The 21,695-nt window shown below is 39.1% G+C and overlaps 1 protein-coding gene and 2 non-coding genes across 4 annotated transcripts in view; 1 reads left to right on the top strand and 2 right to left on the bottom strand.

Annotated features, from left to right (window-relative positions):
* Positions 1-382: 382 nt before the first annotated feature.
* The window catches only part of RBL2 (RB transcriptional corepressor like 2), a 58,054-nt gene continuing 36,741 nt past the window's right edge, over positions 383-21,695 (bottom strand). The window contains exons 17-22 of one of the 2 annotated variants that reach the window (XM_049786058.1): positions 21,500-21,676; positions 14,142-14,213; positions 13,446-13,548; positions 12,693-12,898; positions 10,255-10,419; positions 383-1,359 (exon numbers count right to left, since the gene is read on the bottom strand). In XM_049786058.1, coding sequence (XP_049642015.1) covers positions 1,189-1,359; positions 10,255-10,419; positions 12,693-12,898; positions 13,446-13,548; positions 14,142-14,213; positions 21,500-21,676 — 894 coding nt within the window. In that variant the 3' untranslated portion in view covers positions 383-1,188. The remainder of the gene's footprint in view (positions 1,360-10,254; positions 10,420-12,692; positions 12,899-13,445; positions 13,549-14,141; positions 14,214-21,499; positions 21,677-21,695) is intronic. The other variant, XM_049786059.1, reaches the window with a different exon arrangement.
* On the bottom strand, positions 7,933-8,114 carry LOC126028917 (U2 spliceosomal RNA). The gene has a single exon (XR_007502597.1). It is a non-coding gene; the product is annotated as a U2 spliceosomal RNA (small nuclear RNA).
* Positions 20,888-20,990, top strand: LOC126029111 (U6 spliceosomal RNA). The gene has a single exon (XR_007502764.1). It is a non-coding gene; the product is annotated as a U6 spliceosomal RNA (small nuclear RNA).

The following is a 21,695-nucleotide window of genomic DNA, read 5'->3' as shown; positions in this document are numbered from 1 at the left end:
ATAGTGATTAATGAATGTCTATGTAGATAATTCAATAGCTGTTAAATAACATTTTCTAATTTGTATAAATGATATTATGTACTAAAAAATCTAAATTCTCCAACCTATTTTTTTTAACTGTTAGGAATACACCCAAAGATAGTTTTAAATATATCACTTTAATAGACACATGCTTTTTGGATAACTGTCTCCTAAAAGATAGGTCATACTTTTCAGATCAAGCCCCTTAATTCAACTTGATTTAAAATATTAGCCATCTGATGATTCCTACGTAACATAAAACAGGAGACTTTAAAACACATGCCTACAAAGGTGGTTACTGGGGATTTAACAGTCTTAAAAAAGTACAAAAGCATTAGAGAAGACAATTGCTTAATTTAGAATTTTTGTACATAATAAAGTTCACATTGTTGAAAGTGCCATCGCAAACATACAGCAAAATCTGGGTTACAAAATCATGCTTATGCTAGCGCTAAAGTGCCTCTTATACAAGTTCACATACATACATACATTGCACACTTACAACCAAGCACTTGTCACATTATACCACATCTAATGGGGGAAGGAAAGAATTACACAAAGGGAATGAGAAATTTGTATTCAGACCCTAGGATTCTGTATCTGAGCTTTCTCGTTTCAGAAATGCATCTTCAGTCTTACATTCCTATCCAATGTTTGAGGATAAAAATACCTAGTTTTATTTTTCTTTTCATGAGCACCAGAGCTCACCAGAAAACCAGATAGCAATGAACTGAAATACAATTTCTGTACTGGAGTATATCATCAGAAACACATATTTGAGCATACTTTCTTGGCAGTACATATAAAACGTTTTGCCAAAAGGTTAAAATGGGGCCAGAGTCATGATAGTACAGTGGATAGAACACTCTGTGGCAAACCTGGGTTCGGTCCCTGGCACCCCATATGGTCCTTTACATACTACCAGGAGTGATTCCTGATTGGCCAGCCAGGAATAACTCCTGAGCAATGCCTGGAGTGGCCCCAAAAAAGCAAAAAGTTAAAAGAATTCTTTATGGAAAGTGCTAAACGATAGGGGAAAAAGACAAGTGGAAGAATAAAATATCCTAAGAACATTAGAAGGATTAAGGGGGAAAGCCCCATTATTTAGCATGCATTAAATTATGCTGCTAAACAGTACAAAATGAGTTTCAGTACAACAGACTAACCTCAATGGGAACCTCGGTCATTAGCTACATCTTGGAGACGGCGTAATAAGGCAGAATGATTTTCTGGGCAAATTCGTTTTGCAGGGGATTCACTTCCATCTTCCAAATGAATCCCTCTCTTTTTGGTTGGAGTTTCTCCTGTCTGTATCATACTGTTAATTTCTCTCAATCTCTAAAGTGGGGGTAAACAGATACAAAAACTTTAAAATGGAATCTCAAATGTGTTAAGGCAATTCACCTTAAAGAATCTGAACAAGGGCCAGAGCAATAGTACGACAGGTAGGACATTTTGCCTTGCACATGGTCAACCCGGGTTCAATCCCCATCATCCTATATAATCCCTCAATCACTGCCAGGAATAATTTCTGAGTGCAGAATCAGGAGTAAACACTGAGCACTGTTGGAAATAGGAAAACAACAACAACAAAAACTTGAACATCTTTACAGAGAAAAGAACTATTGAGTTTTGTATCCTTCTAAATTTTCCCTTTGAACTATCTCAAATGAAGAATTACATCTGTAAATTCCAGAAGTGCTTAGGTTATTTTTTTTGGGGGGGGGGGAAGGTATTTATTTATTTTGGTAATAGCACTGGGAATCAAATCCAGGATCTTTTTTTTTTTTTGGTTTTTGGGCCACACCCAGCAGTGCTCAGGGGTTACTCCTGGCTGTCTGCTCAGAAATAGCTCCTGGCAGGCACGGGGGACCATATGGGACACCGGGATTCGAACCAACCACCTTTGGTCCTGGATCGGCTCCTTGCAAGGCAAAGGCCGCTGTGCTATCTCTCCGGGCCCCAAATCCAGGATCTTATATGCAGGACAAATGTTCTATAACTAAGCTAAATCCCTGGCCCAGAGGTGATTTTATTTTTAGTTTCCCATGCAGTGTTCAAAGCCCGTTACTGGCAAGTGTTAGCTTGCCTGTGCAGGCCTAAATTTGCAGGCTCACTGATGCAATGTTCCTGGGGCCAGATGGTGCTCAGAACCAGCACGGTCATTTCATGATAGTGTTATGCCTCTTTTTCCATTTTATTATCAATTCTTAATCATCATTAATAAAAATTTCATGAGAAATAATCCTGAATATCCAAAGGTATTCATTGTAGGTAATTTTTAGTGTGCTTCAGAATATTCTAGTAATGGGGAGGGGAGTCAAACATGCACCTGGCCTGGGTTCAATCCCTGGCACCCCAGTTAGCCCTCTGAGCTCCACCCTGTATGATCCTCGAACACAGCCCAAAATACAGATTACGTTAATAGTTCTATATTGTCCTTGGGAGAGAATTGAGATGTTAGGAAAATTATTTTCTAACATTTGTAGTTTATCTGAGAGATCTTGATTTTTAAAAAAGCATTGGAAAAACATTGTTTTTCAAAAATTTAGGTCAGTTATCACATTATTTTCTGGTACTTTTTTTATTGTTTTTCCATGTGTGAGGCCCCAAGTTTAATCCCTAGTAATTGAAACAATTTTTTTCACATTCTTCTTTATTGTCCATATTTCCTAATGGGAAGCCTATTAAAAATACAAATTTTTATGCCTTTGTGATAAGAATTTCACACACATGGGACCAAAGTGATAGCACTCTAGGTAGAGCATTTGCCTTCCATGCAACCAACCTAGGTTCAATCCCCCAGCATCCCATATGGTCCCCAAAGCTTGCCAGGAGTAATTTCTGAGCACAGCCTGGAGTAATCCCTGAGTACTTCTGGGTGTGATTCAAAAAAAAAAAAAAAAAAAAAAGGAATTTCAATCAGAAAAATAGAAAAGCAGTGAATCATGACCATCATTCTTCCTCAACCAATTTGGCCAATTTGGTTTGATCTCTTATTTCTCATCTCCCAGATTATATTAAAGCAAATCCTAGGGACCGGAGAGATAGCACAGTGAGTAGGGCATTTGCCTTGTAGTGACCGACCTGGGTTTGATCCCTGGCATCTCATAAGATCCCCCAAGCCTGCCAGAAGTAACTTCTGAGTGCAGAGCCAGGAGTAACCCGAGTGCTGCCATTGTGGCTCCAAAATAAAGTAAATTCTACACATTTTATTCACAATATCTGATAAGCATATTTTATTTAAAAATAATTTCCTATGTTTGTTTTTTTAAGGGGGTGGCCCTCACATATAGTGCTTAGGGGTCCAGGGGCCATTCCTGGAGATTCTTAACCAACTGAGCTAATGATTCAGTGTGAGGCCCAAGGATATGACCATGTTATTGCTTGAACTCTACAGTGCTGGGAATTACGCAGGCCACCTTGGATGTATTTCAGGCTGCAGCTGGTGATGCTTAGGAGTCTTTGTCATACTAGTGCTCAGAATGGTACATACATTTAAGAGGCAAGATTCGTAATCTTTGTACTATTTTTCCAGCCCCATTTTCTACAGTTTTAAATAAAATCAGTTTTATTATCAGCACATGTACCTTTAAGAATATATTCTTTGACCTTTTCTATCCTACACTTGCCATCTTTTTTTGTTTTGTTTTGTTTTTTGGTTTTTCAGGCCACACCCGTTTGATGCTCAGGTGTTACTCCTGGCTAAGCACTCAGAAATTGTCCCTGGCTTGGGGGGACCATATGGGACGCCAGGGGATCGAACCACGGTCCTTCCTTGGCTAGTGCTTGCAAGGCAGACACCTTACCTCTAGCGCCACCTCGCTGACCCCATACGCTTGCCATCTTAAGTCTTCCTAAATTACATTTATATTAAATGTATATTTAATTATATTCCTTAGATTGCTAATTGCATATAAAATTGTATGCATATTTGTGTATAATAGTTATATAATGTACATATTATATAAGTCTATGCCTTACTGTATAAAGTACACTATGGCATATGTGTGTTATATATAATTATATATGAGACAAAATAGCTTAAATAGATATTTTTGTTCTTAATTTGGGTGTTTAGGGAACCATGTACCTAGAATCAAACCCAGGGCTCATGTATACTGCAGTCCTCTGAGAATATCTACACTTTTACCCTTTCCCAGTCCCTGAGGAACATTCACTATTCTCTGAATAATTCTGGCTGCTGTGTATTCTTTTCTGTTTCTGAGAATGAGAAACAAAATAATTTTATTCAAAAACTTAAATAGTGTATTTTAAATACTCTTTAGGATATTTATTTCTCAATTGCAGGCCATATCGCAGGACCTTAGGGTAATCCAAGGGGCTGCCTCAGCATGAGACAGGGAGCCAACTGGTAGGTTAGGGGGCCAGAGGAAGGAAAAGGTTAGAAGTGGGCTTTGAATCAAAAAAAAAATGTTGAAAAACAGTGCTCTATACAGGGTCATTACAATTTATTGAACTAGCTATACCAATCCACTGAAACTGTATTATCTTAATTGATCTTGTGTGGTATCTGATAATTCTTTTGGTAGTATAAATGTTAGGATGGCTAGTTCAAGGACCCAAGGTGATTTTAAGTTTCTAGTAAATATTCTTCCTGGATCTCTAATCACTAAAATCACTTCTTTTATCATGATGACAAATATATTCTGAACAACAGCCTAAAACTGCCATTAGTTATTAAAGAAAATTTCAATTCTGTGCTTTTAAAAAAAAATCCCCTAGGTGATACTATATAGGCAGAACAAAAGCCACTGATCTGAACATTTAAAATGGTAAATTTTATGCGGTAAATTCATCCTTACACATTTTAACAAGTACAACCATGTAACTACCACAGGATGCTATAAAAGTCCCAAAATTACCTTCTTTGATAATTAACCCAGCCCAACCAACTACTGATGTCCCGTCATTTACCTTTCCAGAATGCCAGAAGTAAAATCAGAAAGTGCCCTGGCAACCCATATGGTCCCCGAGCCTGCTAGGAGCCATTTTTGAATATTGTTGGGTGTGGCTCAAAACCCAAAAACAAAAACAAAAAAATAAGAGACGGGGCCGGAGAGATAGCCTGGAGGTAAGGTCTTTGCCTTTCATGCAGGTCATCGGTTCAAATCCTGACATCTCATATGTTCCCCTGAGCCTGCCAGGAAGAATTTCTGAGTGTGAAGCCAGGAGTAACCCCTAAGTACTGCTGGGTGTGACCCAAAAACCAAAAAGAAAAAAGAGAAAATGGCACAGAATTAAGCATCTTTCACTTAAGCATTACTATGTTTGACATCTATTTTGCCAAGTCTGTTAGTAGTTTATTCCTTTTTATTGCAAGTAGTACACTGGGTGTACCAGTGTATGTCTGTTAATCAGCTGAAGGACACTGGATTGTTTCCTACCTTTTGGCAATTAGGAATACCAACACATACCTGAATGTTTATAGTGACTTGATTCCTAAATGCCATGTTAATTAGGAGTGAGATTTACTGGTTAAGTGGTTAAGAATATGTTTATTTTTTCTTAAAGTAACTTTGCATTACAATGTTATCTGGATATGTTTAAACAGGAAGGGTACTGGAAACATTGGTGGAGAGAAGTTGACACTGGCTGGTAGGATTGGTGCTGGAACACTATGTCTAAAACTCAACTTTGTAAATCACATCCTTTGATTAAAAAAATTTTTTTTAAAGAATTTTAGGTTTTGGGAGCCAGGAGATAGTAGTGGAGATAACTAGTTTTATATACATATGGATGTCCAATTTTTCAGTACATGTTATAAAAGCCATTCTTTGTCTATAAATTTCTTTTGCACCTTTCTTTAAAATCACTTTGCCATACTAGATGAGTGGTTATTTCTGCTTCTGTTTTCAATGATACATACCTATTTCATCAACACTACACCATGTTGATTAGTTACTTATAGTAAATTAGAAAATAATAAATTCTTATAAGTTATTTTTATACAAATTATTGTGCTGGAATTTTGACAGGAATTGGATTGAATTTATCAAGAGAGGAAAACTAACATTCTGTTAGCCTCCAGAATATAAATTTGCTAATTCTGCTTATTTTTCTGTTTTTTGGGGGGTAGCCACAACTAGCAGTGCTCAGAGAGTACTCCTGACAGTGCTCAGGGGATCATATGCAGTGTCAGGGATTGAACTGGGGCAACCACCCAGATGACACCAGTACTGTCTCTTCAGATCTTTATATCTTTAATCTTAAAAAGTTTAACAAAAGTTAAACTTTGTACAAATTTTGTAATATTTATCTCCAAGTATTTATGATGTTTCCACCAAATTTAGCTTTTTATTACCAACATATTTCTATCCACTTCATTGTTTATTATGTAATCTTAAAAATCTTAATGATTCTGGTGACTTTTTGATAAATTTGTGCTTTTCTCTGTAGACAACATTCTATGAATAGTGACAGTTTAATTTTTCTTTCTTTCCTTTCCTTTTTTTTTTTTTTTTGGCTTTTGGGCCACACCAAGTGATGCTCAGGGTTACTCCTGGCTATGCGCTCAAAAATTGCTCCGGCTTGGGGGACCATATGGGACAGGGGATCAAACTGAGGTCTGTCCTGTGTTAGTGTGTGCAAGGCAGACGCCCTACTGCTTGTGCCACTGCTCCAGCCCCACAGTTTAATTTTTCTTTAGTTTATATATATAGTTATAGTATCAATAGGAATGATGAGAAACTGCCTTTTTCCTGATTTTAGAGAAAATTCTTTCAGTCTTTGACCACTATGTAAGATGTTAGCTGCAGATTGTTTTAAATCTATTCTTTTATTACTTCTTTTTTTTTCCTTTTTTTTTTTTGGTTTTTGGGACACACCCAGTGACGCTCAGGGGTTACTCCAGGCTATGCACTCAGAAATCGTTCCTGGGACTCTGGGGATTGAGCCGAGGTCCATCCTGGGACAGCCACATGCAAGGCAAACTCTCTACTGCTGTGCTATCTCTCCAGCACCCTTAAATCTATTCTTGATCAGATTGAAAAAGTTCAGAGTTTTTAATCATGAATGAATGTTTGGTTTGTAAAATTTTTATTTTCAACTTAACTGAGATCATTTATTATCTTACTTTTCATATGGAACTGATATTTCTTCCATATTATTTGACAGAATTTACCAGTGCAGTCATCTGACCTACAATTTTTTTGGTTTTGTTTCATTTTGGGGTTTGTTTTATTTTTATTTTTGGACCACATCTGGCTGTGCTCAGGGCTGACTCCTGGCTCTGCACTCAATGATTACTCCTGGCAAGTTCTGGGGACCATGTGGGATACTGAGGATTGAACTCAGATGGACTGGGTGCAAGGCAAGCACCCTGCCCATTGTATTCTGGCCCCAAGCCTACAATTTTGAGAGGAAGTTTTAAACCCACTGACTCAATTTCTTTGGTCAAAACTATGGATACTACTACCATATGTTTTTTTTTTAACAATTTATATCTCTAAAAGAATTTGTTCTAATTCATCTGCATCATATAGCATTTATTGCTATATTTATTTATTTATTTATTTATTTATTTATTTATTTATTTTTTGGTTTTTGGGCCACACCCGTTTGACGCTCAGGGGTTACTCCTGGCTATGTGCTCAGAAATTGCCCCTGGCTTGGGGGGACCATATGGGACGCCGGGGGATCGAACCGCGGTCCGTTCCTTGGCTAGCGCTTGTAAGGCAGACACCTTACCTCTAGCGCCACCTTCCCGGCCCTAAATTTATTTTTTATCCCTTACTTTAAATGTCTGTAGAACTTATTAAACTTTTATCTCTCAACTCTGATACTGGCAGTGCCATTTTTTCCCCTGACTTCTTTTGTTTGGGGCTACACCCAGCTATGCTCAGAGCTTTAGTCTGCTCTGGGATCCCTCCTGGCAATGCTTGTGGGACTATATGCAGCACTGAGGATCAAACTGGAATTGGTCACAATGCAAGCCAAATGTCTAAACCCCTGTACTGTCACTCCAGTTTGTCATTCTATTTCTTTTTTAAAATGTTGTATAAATGATGTATCAGATATTAAACTGATAAGAATAGATACTAGATTTTTTAGCCAAAAGGCTGAGAAGAGATCTGTCATTCTATTTTAAATTTCAAAATTCCTTCATGCTTTTTTTTTGTTTTTGTTTTTTTTGGGCCACACCCGGCGGTGCTCAGGGGTTACTCCTGGCTGTCTGCTCAGAAATAGCTCCTGGCAGGCACGGGAGACCATATGAGACACCGGGATTCGAACCAACCACCTTTGGTCCTGGATCAGCTGCTTGCAAGGCAAACACCACTGTGCTATCTCTCCGGGCCCAATTCCTTCATGCTTAATTTAATTTGGGGGCCACTTTTGGTTCTTACCCCTATGAGTGCTCAGGGGATCATGCGTTGTGAGAGACTGAACCAGGGTCAACAACATGCAAGGCAGGAGCTACCTCTGCACTACATCTCAGCCAGCCCTTGATTATTTTAATTTTTTTCTAGCCTTAATTATCAGTTTTATTCAATACAATCTTTTTCTACTTTCTTAGATTCATTAATCTTAGGTGATAATCTGATACCTTTTCTTAGATATTTGTTGTAATACATTTTCCTGTTAAAATGTTTACACTGCATCAGATTTATTTTGGAGGTTTGAGGGCATGCCCAAAGGTGATTTGTGTTTAAGATCATCCCTGATAGTGCTCAAAAGACTGTGTGGTGCCAGGGATCAAACTAGTTGGGACCAGAGAGATAGTAGAGTGGGTAGGGTGCTTGCCTTGAGGCTAACCTGGTTCAATCCGGTTACTCATATGGTCCCTCAACCCCAAGAAGTCAGCCTTGCATACCTCTGGGAATGGTCCAAAAACAAACAAAACTCTAGTTGGCATCAAGCAAAGCAAGTGCCTTAACTTTTGTACTATTTCTCCAGCCCCATGATATTAGGAAATTTTAACTCTGAATACCTTAAATATATTCTCTTACTATTATCATCAGCAACAGCAGCAGCAATGAATTTCAACAATTAATGGTAATACTCAACACTTAAGTCTACATTCTCTTTTCCCACTTGTTCCCCACAATAGCTATGCTTTTCTATGCAGGTCTTATTAAATATCATGTATCACATTTTAGTTGTCATTTCTCTTCTGTCTTCTTTACTCTAGAACAATATTTTTCCTTCTACTAGTCATTCTGTTTAGAAGAATTTATACCTTGTTATATACACATATTTCTTTTAAGTAATCTAAATACATACAAATATTTATAAATATAAATACATAATAAGGGCTTTTATGATCCAGTGACACTTCTTTTTCTTTTGGGGCTAAGGGAAGGGTTGCTCTCAGTAAAATTCAGCCAAGCTGAGTGGGCTTGAAAGTCACAGACCTGGGGCCCGGAGAGATAGCACAGCGGTGTTTGCCTTGCAAGCAGCCAATCCAGGACCTAAGGTGGTTGGTTCAAATCCCAGTGTCCCATATGTTCCCCCGTGCCTGCCAGGAGCTATTTCTGAGCACACAGCCAGGAGTAACCCCTGAGCATCAGCGGGTGTGGCCCAAAAACAAAAACAAAAAAAAAAAAAAAAAAGAAAGTCACAGACCCAGTGCTAACTTGAACCCTCTGGCACTAGAGGGACATATCATTTCAGGAATAAAACTCGGACCTATTACATGACAGGCTGTATTGTGGCCCTTTGAACTATCTCCCCAACATTACCAGTGGCACTTAACACTGTGTAAGATTACCAGTAATCTCACCTCCTGCATCATGGACACTTCTTTCTTTCCTTTATTTGGGTTCTTCCTGGATGCCCTTCTATATACCTTTTCATGGATTAAGAGCCTAACTCAAATTTCCTTCCCCATTCAAAAATGGAATAGATGCTAGTCCACAAATCCATGTGCTAATATAATAAACACAATGTGCTATACTTCTCTCCCCTACCCCCTTAGTCAAGAGTCAAGGCACTGCCTGTCCCAGAAACGGAGTAGTAATCAGTTTAGATTAAAATTTTCTTTCCCTAGTGAATTTAAATACTTTATAACAATAAAAACAAAACTATAGATTTTATAGTGAAATGAGTATGTATGAAAAGAGGAAATACAGATAAATCCTACATCTTTCTGAAGCCTAAATTTATCCCTACCCAAAATCATTTCTTATCCCTTGGGATTTATTGATTACTTTTTTCTGGGAGTATCCATCGCATTCTGGGGTTAGTAAAGGCCAAGAACTATGTCAAGCTCACCTTTGAAGGACTGTTGCTAAAATAGTAGAAAATCTTTTCTCGAGGAGAAAGCATTGTTTCATTATTATGTGGAGAAACGTAGACTGAATGATTTTGAGACAACTGTATTCGGCGAGGAGAACCTGTTCTTATAAATGGATAAGGAGAAAGTGGAGGAGTATCCATCTGTTTAACAACAACAACAAAAAAAGTATTTTATGAAAAGGGAAACAAAATTGTAGGAGACACTCATTTATTTTTTGGCTTTTGAGCCACCTTAGCAGTGCTCTGAGGTAATAACTTCTGACTCTGCATCCAATGATCATGTCTGGCAGGTTCAAGGGGTGCAGGGGTTTTGAACGCAGTTCAGCCACTGTAAGGCAAACATTTTACCCACTGTACTATTGCCCCAGTCCCAAATATCCTTTTAAAGTGATTCTTTTTATTTAAAAATTCAGAAGAATAGGGCCCGGAGAGATAGCACAGCGGTGTTTGCCTTGCAAGCAGCCGATCCAGGACCAAAGGTGGTTGGTTCGAATCCCGGTGTCCCATATGGTCCCCCGTGCCTGCCAGGAGCTATTTCTGAGCAGACAGCCAGGAGTAACCCCTGAGCATCGCCGGGTGTGGCCCAAAAACCAAAAAAAAAAAAAAAAAAAATCAGAAGAATAGGGCTGGAGATACAGCTTAGCAATAGAGTACTTATAAGTGAGGCCCTACATTTCATCTCTGGCAGCACTAGACCCAAACAAAATTTTTTTTAAATACAAGTAGCTAATATTTCAGTATTTACTTGTATCAATTACCTTTAAAGTTTGGTTTTTCTTTTTATTGGGGGGGGGGCTGGAAGTAAGAAAATGTTGGCCATACCCAGGCAGTTGCTCAAGGGCTACCTCTAGCTTCCTGCTCAGGAGTCAATCCTGGAAGAGCTCGGAAGACCATTTGGTGCACGGATCAAACAGGCCTTAAGCCCTGTACTTTGTGAAGCATTTTTTGTTTTGTGTTGCTTTGTTTTTGGATCACACCCAACAGCACTCAGGTTACTACTGGCTCTATGCTCAGAAATTGCCCCTAGGCAGGCATGGGGGACCATATGGGATGCTGGGATTTGAAACATCGTCTTTCTGCATGCAAGGCAAATGCACTACCTCCATGCTATCTCTCCAGCCCCGTTGTGAAGCATTTTTAATGTCATAAACCTACAACAATCCTAAAAACTAGTATTTGTATTTTCATTTCAATTATGTAGAGACAAGAGGTACAGGGAAAGTTAAATACCCATTATGTCACCAGAACTAGATGATTTTTTTTATTTGTTTTGGGGAAACACCCACTAGTAATCAGGAGAACATGTCATGCCAGAAATTAAACCTGGAGCTCCTGTGTACAAAGCAGGTGCGGCAACCTGTTGAGCCTGCCCTACACAACTGACCAATTTAATCTCTTGTATTATACTTTTTAAGGGATCTTAATACCATCTGATTCTTATGCCTCACAGGTTATTTGGTTGAGCAAATTACTTCTCTTAATGACTATCAACAGTTTTTAACACTATTTTTAAAGTACTCTCCAGGGGCCGGAGAGGTGGCGCTAGAGGTATGGCGTCTGGCTTGCCAGCGCTAGCCTAGGACAGACCACGGTTTGATCCCCCTGCATCCCATAGGGTTTCCCCAAGCCAGGGGTGATTTCTGAGCGCATAGCCAGGAGTAACCCCTGAGCGTCAAACAGCTGTGGCTCAAAAAACAAAAACAATAAGTACTCTCCAATATGGGCTGAAGAGATAGTACAGGGGGTAGGGTGCCTATCTTGTATGTGGTCAATCCGAGTTCAATCCTAGGCATTACATATGGTTCCCTAAGCCCTGCTAGAAATGATTCCCACTATCAAGAGTAAGCCCTTGGCACCACTGTGTGTGGCCAAAAAAGCACATAAAAAAAATTTTTTTTTTTTTGGTTTTTGAGTCACACCCGGCAGCGCTCAGGGGTTACTCCTGGCTCTACCCTCAGAAATCGCTCCTGGAAGGCACAGGGGACCATATGGGATGCTGGGATTCAAACCACCAACCTTCTGCATGCAAGGCGAATGCCTTATCTCCATGCTATCTCTCTGGCCCCAAAAGCACATAAAAATAAACAAAACTAAAGACTTATCAGTTTTACTTAATAAAACATTTGTGGGGCCGGAGAGAATAGCATGGAGGTAAGGCATTTGCTTTGCATGCAGAAGGTCATTGGTTTGAATCCCGGCATCCCATATGGTTCCCTGAGCCTGCCAGGAGTGATTTCTGAGCATAGAGCCAGGAGTAACCCCTGAGCGTTGCCTGGTGTGACCCAAAAGTCAAAAAAATAAATCAAAATAAAAATAAAATAAAACATTTGTAAAATGGAAAATCTCAAATGTGATTCCTATTTGGTTACCCCCCCCCCCCCCAAAATAAAAGCTTGAATCCCAGTCATACTTACTCCATTTGCCTGTGAGTACTTCAGGGCAAATGCCTGAACTTGTTTTAAGTAGATGTTGTTGTAAAACTGAATGACATCACCCCTTTCCTCTTCCTCCACATCACTGTTAGCACCTGTGAGGTGAGTTGGTGTAGAAGGGGCACTGCTGGGCTGTGGAACTGGCAAGGTGCTGCTGGATCTCATGACAGGACTGGAGTCTCTATTGGCTGAAACCCCCAAAACAAAGTGTTAAATACAAAGGTAGTGCAGATAATTTGAAGTCAGTAGAAAGAGCTACCTGTTTAGTGTCAGCAAATGGGAACTTTATTCATACCAAATATCAAAGCAGAGAAAATATGACCTTTAGGAACATGCAATAAATACAGCAAAGGCTTGAAGATTATTTTTCATTAAATTTTACCAAATATTCTAAACCTGAACCCTCTATTAAGTGGTGGGAACTTAACAATTAGGGATAGAATTTCCACAGCAGCGTTTCATTCACCTGTCAGATTTTTCTGGACCTAGAGTCAAGTTTTTGACTGAAATCATCTTTAGTTACACTGGAAATAAAATGTACAAAATGTTTTGACCCTACAGCTTTGCTACTAAATACTGAATCTAGTTTATTGTTTTTAACAAACCCTTCACTAATAAAATATTTTCATAGTTTGTGAAATAGTAATTATATTAACAATCCTTATTGTGCTAGTTCCAGAAAATCAGAGAGGCTTATAATTTTGTTTTGTAAGAGTCTATAAGGATCCCACTTACTTCTGTCTTTGTTTAGTTCTGCTGGAGAACTCTCAGGGCTTCTACTATCACTGCTGCCAGAATTTCTTTTCCTTTTCCCTCTTATCAGAACACTTCTATAGACCTTTACAGAGAAAAGGACAAACTAGCATTATCCTAACCTATAAAACCATGCCATAGTGCTTCATTCTCACTACAACCATGCGTAGTAATAGTTATTAGGAAATGTAGTGATGGGGGGAAAAATGCAGCTATGTATACATAGCACAACAGTCAGGGAGTTTGCCTTGCACATGGTCACACACACACACACACACACACACACACACACACACACACACGGAGTTTGCCTTGCACATGGTCTCTCTCTCCTCTCTCTTCTCCTCTTCTCTTCTCTTCTCTTCTCCTCTCCCCCCTCCCCCTCCCCTCCCCCCTCCCCCTCCTCTTCCCCCTCCCCCCCCCTCTCTTCCTAAAAGTTTAAAAAGTTTAGGACCAGAGCAGTAATATAGTAGGTATAGTAGGTTGGCACCCTGAATGAAGAGTCAGGGATTCCTGTATACCACTCACTGGGTGTGGCCAAAAAAAAAAAGTTAAAAAAGTCTAAAGATTTCTTGTTTATCTTAGAGAAAAGGCCACCACAGAATTAACTGTAGTTATATTTTTATAGTCATCAAAACTTTTAAGTTTTAATTTCACCCTGGGAGAAATTATGGTTACCTGGCTCTGGGCCTGTGGTTGAGTCCTATAACAACGCATGATATTATGGAAGGATTTCTCTTCTTTTGTCACCTGGCAAAAAATAAGGAGTGTGAGAGAAGAACCGGCTTCTAGCATAATCATATGAGAAAGAACATGAAACCTTTTTCTCAGAAAAAACAGTAAAAATAGTATATTTTAAAGCAGTCATTTTGGAGCAAAATTGATAATACTACAGGTAGGGCATCTGACTTGTATACCGGGTTCAATTCCCAGCATCTTAGATGATCCCCCAGCACTATCAGGAGTGCAGATTTAGTAGTAACTCCTGTGCATTGCCAATGTGGCCCAGAAAATAAAAATAAATATATGCAGCCGTCTTTAGCCCCTGAAAGTAATCTTTAGCTATAAAGTTAATGAATATTTATTAAAAAATATAGTAACAAGGAATATTTGAACCAACACCTGGAAACAAAAAGTACAGTAACAAGAAAAATCAATGCAATACAGATTTTAAGTAGCAAAGAGAAAAGGAGTTATTTTACTTAAAGATAGATTATGAAACTGAATAAAAATAACTTCAGATAACACTACTTATGAAATGTAAAACAGGATGAAAGAAAGAGAAGGAAGGAAGGGGAGAGAGAAAAAGAAAGAGAAAAGAAAGAAAGAAAGAAAGAAAGAAAGAAAGAAAGAAAGAAAGAAAGAAAGAAAGAAAGAAAGAAGAAAGAGAAGAGAAAAAGAAAGAAAGAAAGAAAGAAAGAAAGAAGAAAAGAAAGAAAGAAAGAAGAAAAGAAAGAGGAAAGAAAGAAAAAGAAGGAAGAAAGAAGAAAGAAAGCGAAAGAACAAAGAAAGAAAAAGAAAGAAGGGAGGGAGGGAGGGAAGGAGGGAGGGAGGGAGGAAGGAAACCAGAGCAATAGTGTAGAGGTAGGGTGTTTGCCTTGCATGTGGCTGACCCAGGATGAACCTGGGTTCAATCCCTTACATCCCATATAGTCCCCAAGCCATGAGCAATTTCTGAGTGCATAGCCAGGAGTAACCCCTGAGCATCACCGGGTGTGACCCTCCCCCCAAAAAAAAGGATCGAAGGAATTATTGTTAAATAAAGGTTGAAAGATGCTAAATTTTGCTTTTTGTGTTGCTTCTTTTGGGAGGGAGAATGAGGTTGTAGATTTAGGGCACACCTGGCAGTATTCAGAGGCAATACTCCAAGGTGCTTAGGAGTAATCCTTAGATTGTTCAGTGAACTATATGGCATACCAGGGATCAAAATATGGGGTACCAGAGATCAGTAAGCACCTTGAACCTATACTATCTCTCCAGCCCTTCTTTGTTTTTTGTTGTTCTTTTTTTTTGTTTGTTTGTTTTCTGTGCCACTCTCACCAAGCTCAGGACCACATCCAGCAGTGCTCAGAGAATCACAAGGTACTTTGCCTAAATCACATCCAGGGACTTCCAAATGAAAGTTAAATGTTTTCTCACTTAAGCTACATCATTTGCCCCAGTTTTAAAACATTTTAATCTATACATCCAGGAAGCTCAATAAATACTAAGTAAGATGGAAGAAATTCTTAAAGTAGGATGGAGAACTTTTACAAAATCCTTAATGATTAAAGAGACAATCTTGGGCAGAGGTACTCCACACCTCATGAATCTCGACTTGTGTCCAGCACCCAGAGACAAGAGCCACAGCCGCTGAGCACAGTCACATCTCCATAATTCATTCTAATAAATGAACTCCAGCATAAAATGTAAAAACACCACACTGCAAAGGTGACAATGGGGAAACAACACAGAACTCCACCATGCTTAGAGAATGAAGATGGTATCCCTGAAGACTTGACAAGCACCCTATAAGCCACCCAACAAGCCAACTATTTAGCCACTCCAATAAGGACTTTTAAATAAAAATCTGTAGGATGTTCTACGAACTCAAAGTTGTGAAATGAACCAAATAAATCACAACTAAATGCTAAGAAGACCCAGAAAAATTTAGAGCAGAAATAATGTAATATAAAGCCACAGTCCAAGAATCTGAGGCAGAGAGAAAAACTAGCAGTGGGGTTCTCTTTGTGACTCAATAAACCATTTTCACCCCAAATCAGTGATCCCCCAGAATAGCATAGATGCTCTGCCTCATTCTGCAGACATGAATTTCATCTATTAAGTGAGCCACAACACAACATATTAAAAAAACGCCATCATACTGCAAAGGTCACTATAGGAAAGCAACTCAGAACCCCACTACGCCTAGTGAATGAATGTGGTAGTTCAGAAGACCTAACTAGTATCAACCACCTAAATAGCCTCTCTGATAAGGACTTTAGAGAAAATGTTTGAAGGAGTTTGAAGGAGTGATACACAGTTTCATGGATAGACAACAGCTTGGAAGATTTACAGACTCAAAATCAACTTTAAAAGTATTGAAGGGGGGGCCGGAGAGATAGCATGGAGGTAAGGCGTTTGCCTTTCATGCAGGAGGTCATCGGTTCGAATCCCGGCGTCCCATATGGTCCCCGTGCCTGCCAGGAGCAATTTCTGAGCCTGGAGCCAGGAATAACCCCTGAGCACTGCCAGGTGTGACCCAAAAACCACAAAAAAAAAAAAAAAAAGTATTGAAGGGGGTACGATAAAGCAAGACAAACCTACAAACAGACCCAACTTTTACAAAAAGATGGCATAAAATTCCTTGACAATAATTTTTTCAGTATTAGTGGATTAAATGCACCAATTAAGAGACAAAGAGTGGCAAAATAGATCAGAAAATTAAATCCAACGTTCTGATATCTGCAAGAAACACATTTGAATAGTCAAAGCAAACACAGACTCAAAATCAAAAGCTGAAAGACGTGGTCAGAGTGGTGGCAGGACGAACAGCAGTTCGATCGCCCGGCATTCCATATGGTTCCCCAAGTCAGGAGATATTTCTGAGCGCCTAGCCAGGAATAACCCCTGAGTGTCACTGGGTGTGGCCCAAAAAACCAAAAAGAAAAAAAAAGCTGGAAGACAATCTTTCAAACAAACAACTCCCTTTAAAAGGCTTGGGTGGCCATCCTAATGTCACATATATAAACCAGGCTTAAAAAGGTTATAGGAGGGGCCAGAGAGATAGCACAGCGGTAGGGCCTTTGCCTTGCACACAGCCAACCCAGGACAGATGGTGGTTTGATTCCCGGCATCCCATATGATCCCCAGAGCCTGCCAGGAGCGATTTCTAAGGCAGAGCCAGGAGTAACACCTGACCGCCACTGGGTGTGACCCAAAAACAAACAAGAAAAAGTTATAGGAGATGGGCCAGAGAGATAGCATGGAGGTAGGGCGTTTTCCTTGCATGCAGAAGGACAGTGGTTCGAATCTCAGCATCCCATATGGTTCCCCTGAGCCTGCCAGGAGTGATTTCTGAGTCAGGAGTAACCGCTAAGAGCTGCCGGGTGTGATCCAAAAAACAAAAAACAAACAAAAAAAAGTTATAAGAGACAAAAAGAATCATTCCTTAATAATCAAAGGATATGTAAGTCAGGAAGATATCCCATACCTAAAATATATGTACCCAGTGAATACTTATAACCAGCACAATACTTATAACAGCAACTAATAGATTTGAAGACAGCCATAGCAACAACAGTAGTTAAAGACTTCAACTGTTACCTCTTGATACATCAACCAGGCTAAAACTCAACAAGGATTTACTGGCTTTGAAGGAAGAAATGGAATAGAGATAATTAATAGATACATATACAGGGCTTTTCACGCCCCCAGAAGTATTATTCTCTAAAACATATGGGACATTGTCCATGACAGACCACATGATGGGTCTATTATAAACAATAAAACATATCTCCATAAAGTTAAAAGGATAGATTGTTTCAACTATCTTTTTAGATGATTATGTATTGAAAATAAAAGTGAATTATAAACAGAAATGGAGAAATAACTTGAATGCCTGTACATTACATAGCTCATTTGTAAACAACCAGTGAGTAAGAGAGGAAATCAAAAAGATTCCTGGAAAAAAATGAGAGCGAAGACATGCATTATCAGAATTTCTGGGACACAGCAAAAGAAGTAAGAGCAAGCATTCATTATCAAGAAAGACTGGGCATACATAAATAACTTAATGACACAGCTTAAGAAACTGGAAAATGACCCCCCCACCCTAAAATGAATTGAAAGCAAACAGGTAGAAGAAAATAATGAAACTTAGAGAGAAATTAATTTACAGAAACAAAAAACAGTCTACAAAGAAAATGTCCTAAAAAATTAAGGAAAGCAAGAGTTGGTTCTCTGAGAAAATAAACAACATAGACAAACCATTAGCAAGACTGACAAAGAGAGAGAACCCTAATAAACTGATACAGAATCTATAGTACACCTACACAATGGAGTATTATACATCTAATAGGAAAAATTAAGTGGGAGGGAAACTGAGTACATTTATGGCAGGAAATATGTACTGGTGAAGGGTATTGTACATAGTATGACTGAAACTCAATCATGAATAACTTTATAATTGTGGAAATAAAACAACTGTATTATGAACAATGTTGTAACTATGGTGTTTTAATAAAGTATTTTTTTTAAAAAGAGGGTTAACTTATTATATTATGCATTCTATAGTAGTCAAAAATTCATGGTATTGGAAGAGAGACTCTCAGACCAGTCAAACAGAATTTACTTAGAGGTAATACCAAAGATGAATGGACAAAACATGTCCATACAAAGGAGATAGGAGCAAAAAATGGAGAAAGGAAAGCTTCTTCAATAAATAGTGTTGGGAAAATTGGATAGTCAAATGCAAAACAATAATCTGGACCCGTAGCCTCACACCATACAAAAAAGTTAATTCAAAACCTCAATATTAGATCTCAGTGTATCAAAAACTTCAATATCACACCTGAATCTATAGAGTATGTGTGTGTGTGTGTTTATGTGTGTGTGTGTAAAAGCATAGGCAGTCTCTATGACATTAATTTCAGAGGCAACTTCAATGATTCACTATCATTGGCAAAGAAAGCAGAAGCAAAAATTAATAAATAAAATTACATCAGACAAATGCACTATGTCTGCACCCGGCCAATTCCATAGACTCACTCTGTTCTCTCAAGAGATAAAAACTAAGCCATGAAAAATCATGGATACACCAGCCATGCAGCTGAAAGCTGCCAATTTCAGAAGAGGGCAGGCCAAGACCCCACCTTGCCAAAACCAAGCCTGCTGCATGCATCACCCATAATGGCTGCTTTGCCTATGGCCGCCCTGCTTCACTACTCTATAATTTTCTCTAGAGACACCATTCTGACCAAACTCCAGGTATGCCGGCATTTGGGTTGATATCCAGAGGACTTTCTGGAGTATGGGTATCCTTCTAGTCTTCTTGTACTTCCAAAAGACTTGGTAGCTGAACACATGCCCAGAAAAGCCGCAGCAGTATCAGTAATGGTAACTTGAATTCCTGAACTGTGAGGCAAACAACTTCATTTTTGTTCCTATCGTCCCCATAGGAACACACCAATTTAGATGCCAATGTGTAGCTGAAGTCAATGTTCATAAACAAATGAAATCACAAAATGGTCAACTAGCAACAAGACTTAGTAAATCTTCTAACAATGACTTAATAATCTCATTGGAGATATAATAGTTTTCACAAATTAAAAAAAAGACTGTCAAATTAGGAAGTTTCTGTACAGTAAAAGAAACAATGCTAAAATAAAAAAGTCACCCTACTGAATGGAAAAAAATATTCATGCATAATACATCTGACAAAAGGCTAATAATTATTAACAAAAAAAAAAAATCAAAAAATAGGACAAAAGGGGCTGGAGTGATAGCACAGTAGGTAGGGCATTCACCTTGCACAGAGTTAATGATATGTTATTAGGTTTTAGCCCCGCCATCCCATATAATCCTCAGACGCTGCCAGGAGTGATATGTGAGAGCAGAGCCACGAGTAATCCTTGAGCACTGCCAGGTATGGCCCAAAAACAAAAAGAAGAAATAAGAAAAAAAAAATAGGGCAAAAGTTAAAAAGATGCTCCCTAAAGAAGGTATACAAATGGGATACAAATAAAATGGGGCCAGAGCTAGAGCACAGTGGTAGGGCATTTGCCTTGCATGCAGTGCACCCGGGATGGACTCAGGTTCAATTCTTGGCATCTCATATGTTCCCCTCAGCCTGCCAGGGACAATTTCTGAATGCAGAGTCAGAAGTGACTCCTGAGCACTACCAGTTGTGGCCCAAAAACAAAACAAAAAGGAAAGTACTCATCATCACTGATAATTAGAAATGTGAATAAAAATGAAAATGAGAGCTCCAGAGAGATAGCTTAAAGGGCTACAATACATATTTCATATTGGCTATAATACACTTGGGAGCCCTAAGTTCATGGCATCCTACATGCTGTAAGAATCAACTACTTCAAGAAGTTGGGAACCAGTTGGTGGAATTGTCATCTCTAAAGAAAGCAATATAGAGACTTCTCCAAAAACTTAAAATCGAGCTTCCATATGATCCAGTAATTCTATTCACTGACTTCTTTGCCAATAAAAACACAAAAATATTAATGTTAGGGGCCAGAGAGATGGCATAGCAATAGGGCATTTGCTCTGCAAGTAGCCGACCCAGGACGGACGATGACTCGAACCCCGGTATCCCATATGGTCCCCCGAGCCTCCCAGGAGCGACTTCTGAGCACAGAGCCAGGAGTACCCCGAATGCCGCCAGATGTGACCCAAAAATTAAAAATACTTTTAATTTTAAAAGATATATGGTGCTCGCTTCGGCAGCACATATACTAAAATTGGAACGATACAGAGAAGATTAGCATGGCCCCTGCACAAGGATGACACGCAAAAAGATATATGCAAATATATGCTCAATGCATTACTATTTACAATAGTGACTATCTGAAACAGTCCAATAACAGATAAGTGGGTATTATATGACATGTGAATTATACCTAAATAAAGCTGTTAAAGTGTCCTGAGTGAAGGGCCAGACAGAAGGGCTAAGTGCATGCTTTGCATGCTGAAAGTCCGGGTTCAATCCCCAGCAGTACCTGGATCCCTGAGAACTGCCAAGAATGACTCCCAAGTAGAGAGCTGGGGGGAATTCCTGCACCACCGGGTGTAGCCCCAAAACAAAGTGTTCTAAGGGGGCCAGAATGATAGTGCAGCAAGTAAGGTGCTTGCCTTATTCATGGCTGACCTAGGTTCGATCCTTGACATCCCATATGCCCCCCCCCCCAAATCCATCAGGAGTTGATTCCTGAGTGCAGAGCCAGAAGTAACCTCTGAGCACTGCTAGGTGTCTCCCCACCAAAAAAAGGCATTCTAAGAATATTTACCTTTATTTTCCTTTTTATATTCCAAGTGGTACTCACCTTTGCCATCACATGAATGGCACATATTAACAACTGGTCCAGATGTCTATCCATCATAAGTTCAGGACACTGAATTATGGAGAATTCAAAGCAGGTCCAGATTTTTTTCCTCAGTTCATCAGAAATTTCCAATTTAACACAAAGGTCCCGAAGCCGGACACCAGCTAAGTGGTAAACCTAATAGAAAACAAAATAT

This window comes from Suncus etruscus, chromosome 14, assembly GCF_024139225.1.
Source record: "Suncus etruscus isolate mSunEtr1 chromosome 14, mSunEtr1.pri.cur, whole genome shotgun sequence".
In the NCBI taxonomy this organism is placed as follows: Eukaryota; Metazoa; Chordata; class Mammalia; order Eulipotyphla; family Soricidae; genus Suncus; species Suncus etruscus.
This window is presented reverse-complemented; position numbering and strand designations above follow the sequence as displayed.